This window comes from Oncorhynchus keta, chromosome 10 (assembly GCF_023373465.1).
Source record: "Oncorhynchus keta strain PuntledgeMale-10-30-2019 chromosome 10, Oket_V2, whole genome shotgun sequence".
NCBI classification, from domain to species: domain Eukaryota; kingdom Metazoa; phylum Chordata; class Actinopteri; order Salmoniformes; family Salmonidae; genus Oncorhynchus; species Oncorhynchus keta.
The window spans coordinates 50,492,786-50,511,536 of NC_068430.1; the positions used below are offsets into that span (position 1 = coordinate 50,492,786).

The following is an 18,751-nucleotide window of genomic DNA, read 5'->3' on the forward strand; positions in this document are numbered from 1 at the left end:
GCTGGGCCACTCAAGGACATTTAGAGACTTGTCCCGAAGCCACTCCTGCGTTGTCTTGGCTGTGTGCTTAGGGTCGTTGTCCCTTTGGAAGGTGAACCTTCGCCCCCAGTCTAAGGTCCTGAGCGCTATGGAGGAGGTTTTCATCAAGGATCTCTCTGTATTTTGCTTCATCTTTCCCTCGATCCTGACTAATCTCCCAGTCACTACTGCTGAAAAACATCCCCACAACATAATTCTGCCACCACCATGCTTCACCGTAGGGATGGTGCCAGGTTTCCTCCAGACGTGACGCTTGGCATTCAGGCCAAATAGTTCACTCTTGGTTTCATCAGACCAGAGAGTCTGGTTTCTCATGATCTGAGAGTTTTTAGGTGCCTGTTGGAAAACTCCATGTAGGCTGTCGTGCCTTTTACTGAGTGGCTTTCGTCTGGCCACTCTTCCATAAAGGCCTGATTGGTGGAGTGCTGCGGAGATGGTTGTCATTCTGGAACGTTCTCCCATCTTCACAGAGGAACTCTAGAGCTCGGTCAGAGTGATGCATCTTAGATACAGTAATCAACCGTAGCCTTGTTTGTTTTTTGTTTTGTCCTCCTCGTTTTGCGTTTGTGGGTTTGCGACTATTTTAGATCACGCTGCAGCTGTGGTCCGTTTTAGTCTATGTCAATTCTTAACTCACATGTTTTATACCCCCGGGTCACAAAGGGGCGTTTCCGTCATTATGGCAAGTTCTCTGGGGCGTATCTAGTTACGAGGCAAGGTATCACAATGTACTACGATCTCATTAGACAAGAAAAATCATAGTTCATTGTTACAAAAACATTCTCTTTTATCTGGATATTTTCTACCCAGATAAAAAATCATGTACATTTTATGAAAACTCTCAAAGTTAATGTTTTCGTTATAACGTCGTAATTTTAACAACATAACAAAAATTACATTCATTTTCATATTCTATCATTGCTACCACCATTTTGGCAGATGAAATATAATGACCCCAGTTCCATTTATAGCATGTTACCGTTCAGAGGTAGATTCTCCATAGGCACACCATACATCCCAATCCTCCACATTGAGAGGACAAAGGATTTGTCTGCTTGCCTTTATATTTACAATGGGCATTAGGTGTCATAACCCCCCCACCCCTCCCATCAATCCCTCTCCAGGGATGAGAGATGTCTCTGTAGAACTGTGATCCACAGTAACCTGACCCGAACAGGCCAGTCATGACAGTAGAATTGCAATAAATGATTACCTCCAACTTGGCCCAATTCACATTTCCAATTTACCACCCTGACATACCAAGCTGGAACGGGCCCTGCATCTCATGAATCTCATCCAATAGCCAATATAGGGTAAATATCCCAACCAGGGCTACAGCAACTTTCAGAGCGCATAAGGCTCCTTGGGCTTTGCAGTGGTCTCTCTGGTTTGGGTGTCCTATGCAGAACTGTATGCCAAGTGGTCACATATCATTCTGGGTTCCATTGCTCAAGAGGGAGTCCGGGGTCAGTGGAATTTAATGATCATCAAGGCAGACAGACAGTGAATTTGGATCCTAGATCATGTTGGTGTGATAAGGTTAATGGAGCTAAACCCCTTCTCACACTCTGCCACGCTGCAGGGAATGAAATATGTACAGTTAAGCAGTGGTTTCAGCTCGTGTGGCACGTTCTCCCCTACTGTGAAAAAAGTCCCAAAAGCCATTGATGGTGGAGGCACACGGGATGGAGAAGCGTTGGTACAGGATATAAATGTCTCCATATCCCGGAGTGAGAGGCTCTGGCCAGCTCTCTCACTCGTACTCAGACTGCGGCCTGGTCCCCTGCATACATGCCTTTATTAAAGGGTATGAAGCATGAGTTTTTACTCACCAATGTAACACATTGTAGTCACGATCTGGTTACCTATAAGTTCAAACATAGTTATGTTTTTTGGTTATTAACTACATATTTATTAACTTATTTCCGGATACCCACAATGCACTATTTCTCAACGTCATATGGAGGATCTAGTTCGTATACTAGCTCGATAGCTAACTAAAGCTGGCTAACGTTAGCCACATCTCATGCTATTCATGGACTCTGTGGCTGTGCTATCTAGTGGAAACCCGTTAGCACGGCAGGCTCTGGTGCCTTCTTGCCGTGGGCTCAAAATGAAAGAAAATCATACCCGGCAGCATGAAGGTCTCATCATTGATTTTGTTGGAAAGGGGAGAAATTATTCTTCACAATGGTATTCATATTACAGTTGACCTGGAAGTATTACGTTTTTGGGGCGCTTAAACAAGGTCAAATGTATGGAACAGTACGATGTACAAAAGTGCGTTAACTATCGTTAGCTGACTGACATGTATCTATTTTGGATTTCTGCCCGGTGAAGATCACACCTCCCCCTCGCTTTGGCAGCGTAGTCCGCCTGCTTTCTTTTCAAAGTTTTACTGTCAGATGGGCCTCAACTATCAATCTGTAAGTCTCTGTTCTCTCTCTGCTTTTATTCGCGGGTTGCGTTAGTTGTGTTCTAGCTGGTTTCCAGTAGTTGGGCTGTAGCTTGCAGACCATAGCCATGGTGGTTGGGAAGGCTGGCCAGACTAATAGCTAATTGGCTACAAAGCCAACGTTGGCTGGCTAAGATAGCTATATGCAGTTAACATTCGTTGATAACTGGTTAGATGGCGTTGTGTTTCCAAAACGTTGTTTTACTTTAATGCTGTAAGCTAGGTGTTGACAGCAACTTTCTGACTCAGTGCTAATGCAACCTTGCAAGTTGATTTATAACAAATTCAAAGTATTTACTTGTAAGTTGGCTGAAAAATTTATTTAAAACACCAGTTGTCATGAGTGCAAATTATTTGCTTTACATTATAGTTTACATTATAGGGGAAAAAAGTGAGGTAACTTTACATTGGGACTTTTGATACATATACTAATGCAAATCGATATGTTTCATGTGGTACGTTTATGCTACCTACCACTAGGGTTGGGACCACTCATTAGGCAGGGTTAGGCAGCAGATTGACAAGGGCAGCATTTTCTGAGCTAAACTGACCAAGACGATTCTCAAACAACACAAAACCCTCACATAATTCTGCCCAATGACAATTTCACTCAACCAGTGGCGTATGAGCTCTTTAGGCGTGCACTGATGCCACCCTGTGATATGCAGTGCCCACTGTCAAAGGCAGGGACACAAAATAATTATCTTGTCCATTCCCAGCGTGCCTCTCCAGGGTGCTGTTGGAGAGATGTATCATCAACATTCTGTCAAAAAAAAAAATCTAACATGAATCATGTAGCAGAAATAACATATGGTAGAAAGAGTATGTGGCCTTTTCTGTAGCCCACAGGCTGGAGATAGAATATATGACAATGAGACAAACTTTTTTTCATCAGGTTTCTCAAATAGCCTAACCTAAATAGCGCCCAATCAACAACAAAAAATGCATTGACATGTTAACAAACAACATATCCTAAAAACAGGACAGGTCAAAGTAAAATGGACAATATGGAATGGACAATTGGCCTACTCACAACTGCTGTCCAGGAGTTTCATCTCGTGGGTTAAATTGTCATGATCAGTGGATGAAGTTTGTATCCTTAATTTTTTTGGGGGAAATACTTCTGCATTTACAACTGTGATAAAGTTGGAAGGCTTATTATTCAGAGCTTAAATAGACAAATTGATTAGTCACAGGAATCAGGACTAATAAAGCCAATCCAACAGCCTGTTATAAAAAACAGTGGGCCTACCACATTGATGGGCATTCATAAAATTCCATTGCAGGTGACACTAGGCCATACGCCTTTTGGACATCTTTTTTGATCCTGTCTGGACTGAATGTCTTTTTTTGGTGCAGTCTGGACCAGCATTGATTTTCACGTCAATAGACGTCTTTGTTTGGTTCATATTTTTTCCGTTCTGGACTTGATTTTGGCCCTTTCAACTTTCATTCAGAACTGAAAATGAACCTGATTTCGATGTCTGGAAAATACGTATTTTCAAATTTCATTCAGAACCTACATTGAGTGCCAAGTTGATAGTGCATGTCAGAGCAGAAACCAAGCCATGAGGTTGACTGAATTGTCCATAGAGTTCCGAGACAGGTTTGTGTCGAGGCACATAAAAATAATTCTGCAGCATTGAAGATCCCAAAGAACACAGTGGCCTCCATCGTCCTTAATTAAATGGAAGAAGTTTGGAACCAACAAGACTCTTCCTAGACCTGACCACCCGGCCAAACTGAACAATCGGGGGAGAAGGGCCCTGGTCAGGGAGGTGACCAAGAGCCCGATATTCACTGACAGAGCTTGATGAAAACCTGCTCCAGAGCGCTCAGGACCGGGGCGAAGACAACACAGGAGTGGTTTAGAGACAAGTCTCAATGTCCTAGAGTGGCCCAGCCATTGCCTGGACTTGAACCCGATCGAACATCTCTGAAGAGACCTGAAAATAGTGGTGCAGCAATGCTCCCCATCCAACCTGACAGTGCTTGAGAGGATCTGCAGAGAAGCTGTAATGTAAAAACATGTGGAAAAAGGGCAGTGGTCTGAATACTTTCCAAATGCACTGTATGCACAAATGTGGACACTATTTCAGCCACACCTGTTGCTGATAGGTGTACACAAATCGAGCACACTGCCATGCAATCTCTATAGACAAACATTGGCAGTAGAATGGCCTTACTGAAGAGTTCAGTGCCTTTCAATGTGGCATCGTGATCAGATGCCACCTTTCCAACAAGTCAGTTTCTGCTCTGCTAGAGCTGCCCTGGTCAACTGAAAGTCATGTTATTGTGAAGTGGAAATGTCTATGAACTACAAAGGCTCAGGTGCGAAGTGGTAGGCCACACAAGCTCGCAGAATGGGTCCGCCGAGAGCTGAAGCAGGTAGCGTGTAAAACTGGTCTTTCCTCAGTTGCAACACTCACTACCGAGTTCCAAACTGCCTCTGGAAGCAACGTCAGTACAATAACTGTTAGTTGGGAGCTTCATGTAATGGGTTACCATGGCCGAGCACTCACACACAAGCGTGAGATCACCATGCGCAATGTCAAGCGTCGGCTGGAGTGATGTAAAGCTTACCGCCATTGGACTCTGGGGAAGTAGAAACACGTTCTCTGGAGTGATGAATCACCCTTCACCATCTGACAGTCAGACGGACTAATCTGGGTTTGTGGATGCCAGGAGAACGCTACCTGCCCCAATGCACAGCGCTAACTGTAAGGTTTGGTGGAGGAGGAAAAGTGTCCCGGCGCTGTTTTTCATGGTTCGGGCTAGGCCGTTTAGTTCAAGTGAAGGGAAATATTAACGCTACAGCATACAATTACATTCTAGACAATTCTATGCTTTCAACTTCATGGCAACAGTTTGGGGAAGGCCCTTTCCTGTTTCAGCATGACGATGCCATGTGCACAAAGTAAGGTTTGTCGAGATCGGTGTGTAGGTACTTGACAGCCCTGACCTCAACCACATCCAACCCCTTTGGGATGAATTGGAATGCCGACTGTAAGCCAGGCCTAATCGCCAAACATCCGTGCCCAACCTCACTAATGCTGTGGCTGAATGGAAATAAGTACCCGCAGTAATGTTCCAAGATCTAGTGGAAAGCCTTCCCAGAAGAGTGGAGGCTGTTATTGCAGGAAAGGGGGACCAACTCTATAGTAATGCCCATGATTTTGGAATGAGATGTTCGATGAGCAGGTGTCCACATACCTTCGGTTATGTAGTGTATTTAACCCCTTTTTTGGGCAGGCACAAAACTATCTTCATACTTCCATTCGTTTTTTTTTTTACCAGTACGGGTTACCTTCAGACGAGTCCCGTGACACTTGTGGTGGTTTTAGAGCAAAACGGAATCTTCTCTTTCCATCGAGTGATCATAATAGTTTGTAGGCCAAACCGTTCGGATGCTACAGGCATTTACGTGAGATGACCAATCTGCGGGATGTCTCATGGTCTGGCAAACACTGTAGCTCTGCCACCTTTCAACAGCAGATGCTGAAGTGCGACACTGGCGGATTGAGACACATTCAATGCTCTCTAAACTTAAACTGACAGATTTTTGATGGGGATAAAAAATAAAAAGTTACTTAGGGGTGATCATTTTCAACGATCTGATTGGCCAAAGTGGCCAAGCCTCTGATGTGCATCCACAGTCTGCACACAGCCTACAGTTCATCATTCTCACCACCACCAGGGAAGAAACCACAATTTCTCTAGGCAGCGATCCATAGGCTATTTATTTGGTTTGTCATTCTATAATGTTTTAATAGAATTGTTGTAGTAATTACATATATTTGTTTGAATACATTTCACAGAAATAGTTTCAGCAGCTCCAATAAATTGAGGGAGCGCTGCAGCAGCACGACAAGCGTTACCATTTCTCCCGACAGTGGAAGAACTGTTCTGGCACGCTGCATGAAACGGAGGCGTGCTTCACCTGCACGGATAGTGGCAGAGGCTGACGATCTATTCTCAAAAGTCTGAGGAGGCGCAGCTTGGTTTCAGGGTTCTTGTTATCCGGGATCATTGGGACATCCCAACTCAGACGTTACCTCAAGTTGACATTTAAAATGGTTACGGTAAGGATAGGGGTTAAAGTTAGGGTTTAGGGTAGGGATGTCCTAAAATTGAAATATTTTTGTTCTGTGTGGCAATGGAGCGGTATTTTAACTTGGGCTTAGCTAGCCAACGTTAGCTACCTATGCTAGCAGCTAATTTGAGTTAGCATTCACACTACTGTAGCTAATGCAATATTTGTTTTACATATAAATATTTACTTGAATAGGTTCTCACTGCCTCCGTTTGTGTCCTTAGAAAAAACAAAATAATGAAAACATCGGGAAGATTGCACAAGTGGTAGCAAAGCAGGCAAATGTGGATAGTTGAAGACAGGGCAACGTTTTTTGTGTCACCCCAGAGCGGTTTAGAACGTGTTGGTACGTTCCACTTTACCAGCATACAGAAGTATAGAGGGGGTTCCGGCAGATGCAGAAACGCCCAACAGCAAGAATGCCTTGAATTGCAAGCCGCAATCACACCCCTCATCCATTTTGTGGATGCGCAACAATAACACAGCCTCATAGTTGAAAAACATTCATGTTTTAAGGTCAACTGATTCTTACTATGTTTAGTTATATTGATCTGAAAATAGCTGCAATATTACCGTCAGAACATATATAAAACGCAAAAAGTAGGGCTATAAAAAATGTGTCGCAGGTGTGACAGAATGCCGTGACACTCATTTGTTGGTTTTCCAAGGTTAGTTTGGAGTCAGGCTACACATTCCACATCTTGATTTTTCTGATTTATATTATCATTTTAATTACAGAATACTAAAAATAACAATACATAAAACGTCTTTAAAAGAAACCATTGAATATTACAAAGGTTGAATTGCAAAGTTAGGATATAAAATCTTTGAACAATGGTACATAATTGAAAATAAAAATACATTTCATAAAATGCATATATTAACAGTTCTACCACATAAAAAAAAAACAAGATGGGCACAAATTGCAGACAGATGAGATGAGTTAGGTAGGCTACTGCGATAGCGCAGTGAACTATTCCATAACATGGAAGAGAGACGTGTGATGCACGCCACACCAAAATCAGTTTAAGTTCTCAAGTCGTGTCTATGGTCAAAAATCAGTTGCCATGAACACAGGAGAGAAAAAAAAAATAGATTCAAACTACTACAAAAGTGACTTGGTGACTGCTCCCATTATATTCACACTCATGTCTCTACAGAAACCCCTAAAACTGGCCTTGGGTCCTCAAAAAAAACTGGCTCCATTGGTTGAGCTATACAATGCTTGCCAATGTTTGGAAGTTACTTCTTCTCGAACGTACATAACGGTCAGAGCATCTTGGAACACAAACCTTGGGTGCACAACCATTCCTATACTGTACAATTGTGGTCAGTGGTCCGACTTACCGGAAAAGCTACCATTTGACCATAAATTTGCTATCAAGGTGTCGACCAAAATGGGATTGGAATCCACAATGTGGAAGTGGATAAGGGGGGAGCGCTTCACAGGGCTTTAACCTTTTCGACCATTGAAAAAAAAAAACACATGCATACCCAACATTGTGCTATCAATTCTCTTTTTCTGCAAGTCATTTGGGATGCAGCCAAGGACTTGCAAGTCCAGCTGACACCAGAGGCTTTTTCAGGGACAGCAACCTTCTTATAATGTACAGATTGTGATGCATTGTGTAAGCATTTTTCTCATGTCTGTCCATACATTATATTTATATCTGCAACATTGTAAAACATTGCACCCAATTCTAAAAGCCCCAAACTCCACTTCCACGACAAAACTGTCCTAAGTCATGTCCGGACAGAGGTATTTCATTGGTCTCTGCCAAAATTGGGACACATTATTGGCATGGTAAACACAGAGGGGGAAGAAGCCATGAGTTCATTATGATCTTTTGTTCTGCCAATAAAGTGTCCAATATGACTTAGGAGTGCCGAGTGATGCAGTTGTTCCTTCTCCTGAGCAGTAGTGGTTACAGTGGCCCATGAAAACAAGATGAAGAGAGAGGAAGAAAGAGAGATAAACCGAGATGAGTCAAAAGGACCTGAGAGAGCCGCCTGGACACGGAGGGGTGGAGGTGAAGCGACGATGGGACAAGAGCCGAGCCGCTCAGTGGGTTGATTTCCACCTGGGATCCAACGCCATTTTGCAGTGGCTGGTTTAGCTTAACTAGTTGCCGTTTTCAGACCGAGTCCCCCTGAGTTTAAGCGCACATCAGAATAATCAGGTTGTCAGTTGTCGTTTTGTAGTTGTTTAGAAATCCACAGAGAAAAGCGGGAAATAGAAATCAAACACACAATTATCACAAATGTACTATTAGCTTTGGAGAGAGAGAATGCTTGTCGGCGTTAGCGACAAGTGGTCTGTGATTACAGGGTCTCAGTCTTAGGATGCTAATGTGGGTAGGAGGAGAATGAGAGTCCCGGAAGATGTGTCACACTGTTTGCTACTACAGTGGGCTCCATCTAGCCCCCCCATCCCTGTTCATTGTTCTCTAATGGGAGGAGTCCCAGAGATTAGAGTGCTTGTTTCACATGATGTGTATGTGCAAACACTTGGGTATGTGCATCTGTACGTGTGTGTGTTGGTGAGCATGCATTTATGTATGATAGATGTCAGTATTCACATGAGTGTGCATGTATGATTGTGTGTGTATGTTTGAGAGAGAGAACATGAATAATTGTATGTATGTAAGTATATGCATGTATGTTTGAGTGGTATCAGTGCTGCTGGTGATAGTTGTTTTGTGTGCGCGGAGCTGGCTGGCTGGGTCTAGATTAAGGCAGCCGTGTCCATAAGGGCCATGTTGGGATCCTGGCTGGCAAAGAAGCGTACGTCTCGGTCCTTGTCCGCCTGCAGGGCCATCACAGTCTCCTCCAGCTCATCTGAGTAGGCACTGCCTGGCTCTTTAAAGTACGCTGCAGAGAGAGCAAAGTAAAGTCAGCATTTATTTAAAGCGTATTTTACATGCTTCACAACCCTAGAAATAGAACATGTACCCCCATTCAATTCAAATCAATGAGGCCATAATGAGTGGACCGGTGGGGAGTAATTATATTTCTATGGTCACAACACACTTTGCATAATTAAAAAGGAATATAAGAACGTAGGAAAATTGGGAAATATGATGAAAAAAAAAGGGGGGGAACAATGAGGAGAAGAGGGAAAACATTACCAACAAAATGAAGGGAGCAAATAGTTGACAGAAGAGAGAGGGAAAACAATATTCGAAGTGGTTTGCTCGTTTGGATAATGGAAAATACTGTATCACACATTTTGGGAGGAGCCAAAACACCACCATGCCACGAGAAATGCATTTGTTGCACTGGGAAAGACAACGTACTACAACTATCATCAGTGTCTAATTTAGCCGTCTTTAGCTTATACCCAGGAGTTTGTCAAGCAATAGCTTGAATGTGTGCCATTGGTTTTTATATAGCCAATGCTTAAAAATGTACAAGACATATTCCCTCTCGGGGGCAAATAAATATGTATTTTATTCTTGGGTGCATTGAGGGCTACCTAGGTACAGATCTAGGATTAGCTTCCCATCCCCCAGTCCTAACTGAACCATTAGTTGGGAAAATGCTTAACTGACCACATATCAGCATCTAGGGGCAACTTCATCCTACACCACTCAGTCTTTACCTTTCTCCATTACACTCTGACGCAGTGCTTTGGCCACCAGCACACGAACGTTGGCGACTGGGTCCGACGATAGGCTGAGTAGACTGGGGAGGAGGTGCTGGGCAAACTGGTCCATTGGCATACAGTCCTCTTCCACTATGGCCTGGGGAACACAGCGGAGAATGAGTTAATACAAACCAACTTAAATAGAGAGACAAGACAGATGACACATGGAGAGCAGGGTCGTATTCATTAGGGAATGCTAAATAGTTTGACTATTTTCCAATGGAAAACAATATTAGAATTTCTTATTGGACTACTCTAGGTCAGGGCTCTCCAACCCTGTTTCTGGAGAGCTACCATCCTGTAGGTTCACACTCCAACCCTGATCTAACACATCTGATTATAATAATTAACTGGTTGATACGCTGAACCAGGTTAGTTACAACGGGTTGGAACAAAAACCTACAGGACGGTAGCTCTCCAGGAACAGGGTTGGACACCCCTGCTCTAGGTAGTTCCTCCCTGTTGCAGTCAGTTTATTTCCATTTGGTGCCTAATAAACATGACCCAGCAGTCAACCATGGCCATACAATCTTCACACCTGCATTCTTTCAGAATAGTGCTATGGCAAGCACAGCTGACGCAATTTCACAAAAAAATTAAATAAATTCTGAACGCAGCAGCTATTGGAAATTATGTTTGTACAGATTTTCATATATTGACATTTCGTGAACAAAACATTGTCCTGACCTGGCATATAAAGGCAAAGGCCTGGCGGCCCACCCACTTGGGACAGTGGCAGAAGCGGACAATGAGCTCGTTGATGAAGTTCAGGCCCAGGTCATGGGCTCCACATGCATACATCTTCTGTAAGATCTCCACCACCTAGGATGGACGAGACAAAGATGAGACAGAGGCTCGTCCCAAATGGCACCTTATTCCCTATACAGTACACTACTTTTGACCAGAGCCTAATGGGCCCTGGTCAAAAGTACTGCATTATAGACGGGATGGTTGTTTAGCAACAAAACCGACGCGTGTGCAACTATGGGGCAAAACAGACAGGGTTGGCTTAGATTGTTGACAATATGTAAACTATATTTTGTCTATTGAAAACAAATACATTTGCACACTGAGCACTTGTCTCTCGAATACATCATTAGATATTTGTTAAGTAGCCAGCGAATTTTGGCCATATTAGCATAGATATGACATCAGTCAAAATACCTCAAAACAAGGCATGGTATCAAGAACAAGATAAAACTAACCGAAACGAGCCACCTACGATTCCCCACATGGCAGCTTCTTCTCATTGTTGCTAGTTATCTGGCCATCCAGAATCACAACACATGTCCGCTATCCTGTCTATAGGGAATACTAGGGTGCCATTTGGGAGGGAATACTAGGGTGCCATTTGGGACACAAGCAACGTTTTGGGGCTTTCCATTCTAAAGGCAGGCAGGCCACTGCATTAAGAGGAGATAACGGTCTACTTCCACAGAAGTTTGCAACATCAGAAATATCCCAATTGACACAATACAGACGCTCACACCTCATATCATTCAGCACAATTACTACTTTAAGTTGTTCAAAAAAAAAAAAAGAAACTGATCATGATCATTCAACAGTTACAGTTTCAATAACAATAAAATAATAAAACGGCATGCCTACCAGCTTGTAAGAGATCCACCGAACTTCCGACACTTTGTCTGAGCAGAGGGTCAGTGCTATTTGTCTGAGGTAGTCATACACATCGTAGTGGCTGTACAACTCTATGATCAGGATAAGCTGCCTGTGGACACATATGGAGAAATCCTGTTCAACACACACACAGGCTCTAATGTATAGGGGCCATCCTAATAAAAAATAAACTGTTTTTCTGGAGGTCTTCATTCCACAAAAGAGGCCCAACAATATTGCTATATGTTTTGGGAGCACAAAGTCAAATGGCGCACCTGCCATCTTTTCCATCGACTGCTTTTGTGACAGCATGAACGTCGCCAGGTTACCCGTCAGTTTGTGCTATCATACCAAGTCCTTGTCACTCATTCATTTTCATGTTTGGCTTGACAATGTGCAATGGAGTGGGAAAGAGTACTATCAGTTACGGGACCAGGCAGGCACCATGGAGGGCTCTCTCCGTTTTAAAAGTAGTCAGTTTTCTTGTTTTTTTTAGGTTAGTGATTTACTGCCATATGCCATGCTGCTAAGGAGTATAATTCATTGGCTGCGTATACAGATTTGCAGATGTTGTTACGGGTGGAGCTAACTGCTTAGGTTTCTAACTCCAACAGCGCAGCAATACAATATCAATACACACACACACAACCCCCCTAAAAAAAAAAACTATAAATCAGAGAGAGCGATGTCAGAGTCCGGAATGTAAATAAATGGTGTGTATTGACAGTATATGAATAGAAAAGGTGTGTACAGCAGTAGTTACAGTTGAAGTCGGCAGTTTACATACACCTTAGCCAAATACATTTAAACTCAGTTCTTCACAATTCCTGACATTTAATCCTAGTAAAAATTCCCTGTCTTAGGTCAGTTAGGATCACCACTTTATTTTAAGAATGTGTAATGTCAGAATAAGAGTAGAGGGAATTATTTATTTCAGCTTGTATTTCTTTCATCACATTCCCAGTGGGTGAGAAGTTTACATACACTCAATTAGTATTCGGTAGCATTGCCTTTCAATTGCTTAACTTGGGTCAAATGTTTTGGGTAGCTTTCCACAAGCTTCCCACAATAAGGTGAATTTTGGCCCATTTCTCCTGACAGAGCTGGTGTAACTAAGGCAGGTTTGTAGGCCTCCTTGCTCACACAAGCTTTTTCAGTTCTGCCCACTAATGTTCTATAATATTGAGGTCAGGGCTTTGTGATGGCCACTCCAATACCTTGACTTTGTTGTCCTTAAGCCATTTTGCCACAACTTTGGAAGTATGCTTGGTGTCATTGTTCATTTGGAAGACCCATTTGCGACCAAGCTTTAACTTAACGACACCGCTGGTTCTGCTCACACTGCCCTACCCTGTGCTCTGACCTCTTTCTCCCCTCTCTCTCCAGATGAAATCTCGCGTCTTGTGACGGCTGGCCGCCCAACAACCTGCCCGCTTGACTCTATCCCCTCCTCTCTTCTCCAGACCATTTCCGGAGACCTTCTCCCTTACCTCACCTCGCTCATCAACTCATCCCTGACCGCTGGCTACGTCCCTTCCGTCTTCAAGAGAGCGAGAGTTGCACCCCTTCTGAAAAAACCTACACTCGATCCCTCCGATGTCATCAATTACAGACCAGTATCCCTTCTTTCTTTTCTCTCCAAAACTCTTGAACGTGCCGTCCTTGGCCAGCTCTCCCGCTATCTCTCTCAGAATGACCTTCTTGATCCAAATCAGTCAGGTTTCAAGACTAGTCATTCAACTGAGACTGCTCTTCTCTGTATCACGGAGGCGCTCCGCACTGCTAAAGCTAACTCTCTCTCCTCTGCTCTCATCCTTTTGGACCTATCGGCTGCCTTCGATACTGTGAACCATCAGATCCTCCTCTCCACCCTCTCCGAGTTGGGCATCTCCGGCGCGGCCCACGCTTGGATTGCGTCCTACCTGACAGGTCGCTCCTACCAGGTGGCGTGGCGAGAATCTGTCTCCTCACCACGCGCTCTCACCACTGGTGTCCCCCAGGGCTCGGTTCTAGGCCCTCTCCTATTCTCGCTATACACCAAGTCACTTGGCTCTGTCATAACCTCACATGGTCTCTCCTATCATTGCTATGCAGACGACACACAATTAATCTTCTCCTTTCCCCCTTCTGATGACCAGGTGGCGAATCACATCTCTGCATGTCTGGCAGACATATCAGTGTGGATGACGGATCACCACCTCAAGCTGAACCTCGGCAAGACGGAGCTGCTCTTCCTCCCGGGGAAGGACTGCCCGTTCCATGATCTCGCCATCACGGTTGACAACTCCATTGTGTCCTCCTCCCAGAGCGCTAAGAACCTTGGCGTGATCCTGGACAACACCCTGTCGTTCTCAACTAACATCAAGGCGGTGGCCCGTTCCTGTAGGTTCATGCTCTACAACATCCGCAGAGTACGACCCTGCCTCACACAGGAAGCGGCGCAGGTCCTAATCCAGGCACTTGTCATCTCCCGTCTGGATTACTGCAACTGGCTGTTGGCTGGGCTCCCTGCCTGTGCCATTAAACCCCTACAACTCATCCAGAACGCTGCAGCCCGTCTGGTGTTCAACCTTCCCAAGTTCTCTCACGTCACCCTGCTCCTCCGCTCTCTCCACTGGCTTCCAGTTGAAGCTCGCATCCGCTACAAGACCATGGTGCTTGCCTACGGAGCTGTGAGGGGAACGGCACCTCAGTACCTCCAGGCTCTGATCAGGCCCTACACCCAAACAAGGGCACTGCGTTCATCCACCTCTGGCCTGCTCGCCTCCCTACCACTGAGGAAGTACAGTTCCCGCTCAGCCCAGTCAAAACTGTTCGCTGCTCTGGCCCCCAATGGTGGAACAAACTCCCCACGACGCCAGGACAGCGGAGTCAATCACCACCTTCCGGAGACACCTGAAACCCCACCTCTTTAAGGAATACCTAGGATAGGATAAAGTAATCCTTCTCACCCCCCCTTAAAAGATTTAGATGCACTATTGTAAAGTGGCTGTTCCACTGGATGTCATAAGGTGAATGCACCAATTTGTAAGTCGCTCTGGATAAGAGCGTCTGCTAAATGACTTAAATGTAACTTCATGACTGATGTCTTGAGATGTTGCTTCAATATATACCAGTATATACCAGTCCCTCCTCCCCCACAACATAATGCTGCCACCCCCGTGCTTCACGGTTGGGATGGTGTTCTTCAGCTTGTAAGCCTCCCCCTTTTCCTCCAGACATAACAATGGCCATTATGGCCAAACAGTTCTATTTTTGTTTCATCAGACTAGAGGACATTTCTCCAAAAAGTACAATCTTTGTCCCCATGTGCAGTTGCAAACTGTAGTCTGGCTTTCTTATGGCAGTTTTGGAGCAGTGGCTTCTTCCTTGCTGAGTGGCCTTTCAGGTTATGTCGATATAGGACTCATTTTACTGTGCATATATATACTTTTGTAGCCGTTTCCTCCAGCATCTTCACAAGGTCCTTTGCTGTTGTTCTGGGATTGACTTGCACTTTTCGCACCAAAGTACGCTCATCTCTCGGAGACAGAACGTGTCTCCTTCCTGAGTGGTATGATGGCTGCGTGGTTCCATGGTGTTTATACTTGTGTACTATTGTTTGTACAGATGACCGTGGTACCTTCAGGTGTTTGGAAATCGTTCCCCAGGATGAACCAGACTTGAGGTCTTGGCTGATTTCTTTTGATTTTCCCATGATGTCAAGCAAAGAGGCACCGAGTTTGAAGGTAGGCATTGAAATACATCCACAGGTAGACACCTCCAATTGACTCAAATGATGTCAATTAGCCTATCAGAAGCTTCTAAAGCCATGACATAATTTTCTGAAATTTTCTAAGCTGTTTAAAGGCACAGTCAACTTAGTGTATGTACACTTCTAACCCACTAGAATTGTGATCCAGTGAAATATAAGTGAAATAATCTGTCTGTAAACAATTGTTGGAAAAATGACTTGTGTCATGCACAAAGTAGACGTCCTAACTGACTTGCCAAAACTATAGTTTAACAAAAAATTTGTGGAGTGGTTGAAAAACAAGTTTTAATGACGCCAACATAAGTGTATGTAGACTTCCGAATTCAACTGTATATAGGATGAGCCATACAGTATATACATATAAAGTGGGTAAAACAGTATGTAAACATTGTTACAATGACCAGTGTTAAATGCCTTCAGAAAGTATTCACACCCCTTGACTTTTTCCACAATTTGTTGTTGTTACAGTCTGAATTTAAAATTGATTACATTTATATTTCTGGTCACTGTCCTAGACACAATACCAAAGTGGATTTTTTATTTTTTTTATTTTAACCTTATTTTACCAGCTGAGTTGACTGAGAACACATTCTCATTTACACAAACGACCTGGGGAATAGTTACATGGGAGAGGGGGGATGAATGAGCCAATTGTAAGCTGGGGATGATTAGGTGTCCATGATGGTGTTAAGGCCAGAATGGGAATTTAGCCAGAACACCGGGGTTAACACCCCTACTCTTACGATAAGTGCCATGGGATCTTGAGTAACCACAGAGAGTCAGGACACTAGTTTAAGATGGCACCCTACACAGGGCAATGTCTCTAATCACTGCCCTGAGATCTTTTTGTAGACCAGAGGAAAGGGTGCCTCCTACTGGCACTCCAACACCACTCCCAGCAGAAACTGGTCTCCCATCCAGGGACGGAACAGGACCAACCCTGCTTAGCTTCAGAAGCAAGCCAGCAGTGGAATGCAGGGTGGTATTGCTGCTGCATTTACAGTGCATTTGGAAAGTATTCAATAATCATATGACTTTTTAAGGGTGTGTGCTTAGGGTCGTTGTCCTGTTGGTGGCCTATTTGGAGGAGTGCTGCAGAGATGGTTGTCCTCCTCCACAGAGGAACTCTGGAGCTCTGCCATGGTGACCATTGGGTTCTTGGTCACCTCCCTGACCAACGCCCTTCTCCTCAGAATGCTCAGTTTGGCTGGGCGGCCAGCTCTAGGAAGAGTTTCGGTGGATCCAAACTTCTTCCATTTAAGAATGATTGGAGGCCACTGTGTTCTTGGGGACCTTCAATGCTGCTGACATTTTTTGGTACTCTTCACCAGATTGCCTTAACACAATCCTGTATTGGCGGTCTGCGGACAATTCCTTCGACCCCATGGCTTGGTTTTTGCTCTGACATACACTGTCAACTGTGGGACCTTATATAGACAGGTGTGCGCCTTTCCAAATAATGTCCAATGAATTGAATTTACCACAGGTGGACTCCAATCAAGTTGTAGAAACATCAAGGATGATCAATGTAAACATGATGCACCTGAGCTCCCTTTTGAGTCTCATAGCAAAAGGTCTGAATACTGCGTAGTCATTATGGAGTATTGTGTGTAGATTGATGAAGGGGAAAAACATAATTGAATCCATTTCAGAATAAGGCTGTAACATAACAAAATGTGGAAAAAGTGAAAGAGTCTGAATACTTTCCGAATGCTCTGTATAGTTTAGATGCAGAGGGTTAACACCTTTAGTTTAGCTCTCCCTATTTTGATTTCTCAATAAACATTCCTTTATCTGATTTCCCTGATTTTCGTTTTGCACCACCTTTTTGGTTTGCTTCCTGTCTACGATTGGTGTGGGTTTTTCGTTTGATTGCCACTTCTCGGGCAAATTCAGTAGGTGCTCATGGTGGGTGTCTTTTAGGTTCCAGGAGTGGTTGCTAGTTAAGTGGACACCCCCATAACTGTCTTTCAGAACCCCTCCTAAAACGCCACCCGTTTTGTTTTGGTTGTTGTCAGTGACTCAGTTCCCCCTTCTGTTTGAGCAACATTTTTTCTCTTGTTAGGGAAAGTAACATTACTTAACATGGAGGATGTTGGGTAAGGTGATATGGTCCTTGAGTAGCCTCTCAGAGCACTTCATGATGACAGAAGTGAGTACTACGGGGCAATAGTAATTTAGTTCAGTTACCTTTGCTTGATTGGGTACCAGAACAATGGTGGACATCTTGAAGCCAGTGGGGATGACAGACCGGGATAGGGAGAGGTTGAATATGTCCGTACACACTCCTGCCAGCTGGTCTGCGCATTCTTTGAGGATGCAGCTGGATAGAACTCTGTGATCCCTCCCTAAGCCATTGAAAGGCCCATGCAAGTTGACTACTAAAATGGTGCATGCCATCAGAGACTTGTGGCAAGTGGGCCCTCTAGAGAGAAATATGGAGGACTCAATCCTAAATGAATGACAAAGATTGGCCCTGATCTAAATTAACCGGAGACTTACTCGGCCAGCTCGTATCTAAACCTCCAGTTGCGGCTGTTGTCTGTCACCATGAACTCCTGCAGCTGGTACAGGTACTCTCTCCTCTTCTCAGCATGGAGTAACTGCCACAGACAATACAGAAGATACAGACAGCTGAAATTACCACAGATCCAAGTTATCATGTCTCACCAAAGTGAGCAGTATTCATCGTTACAAAACCCCTGGACAACACATTCTCTTTTATTAGTGACAAAAGGCACATGTATCAAAAGAAATGGAGGCAACCAGTTTAAGAGTGAAAAGACACAAATACAAAAGGTCTCTCCACTTCTAGACCAACCACATTGTTATTGTGAAAGACAATCTGTTGTGTGACAACCGTATAAACCCAGTACACAGGTCAAGTCAGGCAGCATTCCACAAATGCCTCACATAATAGGTGACTATCATGCAGTGCATCAGATAGCCATCTAAATCTACACTGAACAAAAATATAAAACGCAACATATAAATTGTAGGTCTCATGTTTCTGAAATGTTCCATACGCACAAAAAGCTTATTTCTCTCAAATTACATAAACACATTTGTTTGCATCCCTGTTAGTGAGCATTTCTCCTTTGCCAAGATAATCTATCCACTTGACAGGTGTGGTATATCAAGAAGCTG

The 18,751-nt window shown here is 44.0% G+C and overlaps 1 protein-coding gene across 1 annotated transcript in view; it reads right to left on the reverse strand.

The window, feature by feature from the left end:
- Positions 1 to 7,288: 7,288 nt before the first annotated feature.
- The window catches only part of LOC118388921 (serine/threonine-protein phosphatase 4 regulatory subunit 1-like), a 41,933-nt gene continuing 30,470 nt past the window's right edge, over positions 7,289 to 18,751 (reverse strand). Inside the window, exons 16-20 of the mRNA XM_035778521.2 lie at positions 18,107 to 18,207; positions 11,842 to 11,962; positions 10,921 to 11,055; positions 10,189 to 10,330; positions 7,289 to 9,458 (exon numbers count right to left, since the gene is read on the reverse strand). Coding sequence (XP_035634414.1) covers positions 9,313 to 9,458; positions 10,189 to 10,330; positions 10,921 to 11,055; positions 11,842 to 11,962; positions 18,107 to 18,207 — 645 coding nt within the window. The 3' untranslated portion in view covers positions 7,289 to 9,312. The remainder of the gene's footprint in view (positions 9,459 to 10,188; positions 10,331 to 10,920; positions 11,056 to 11,841; positions 11,963 to 18,106; positions 18,208 to 18,751) is intronic.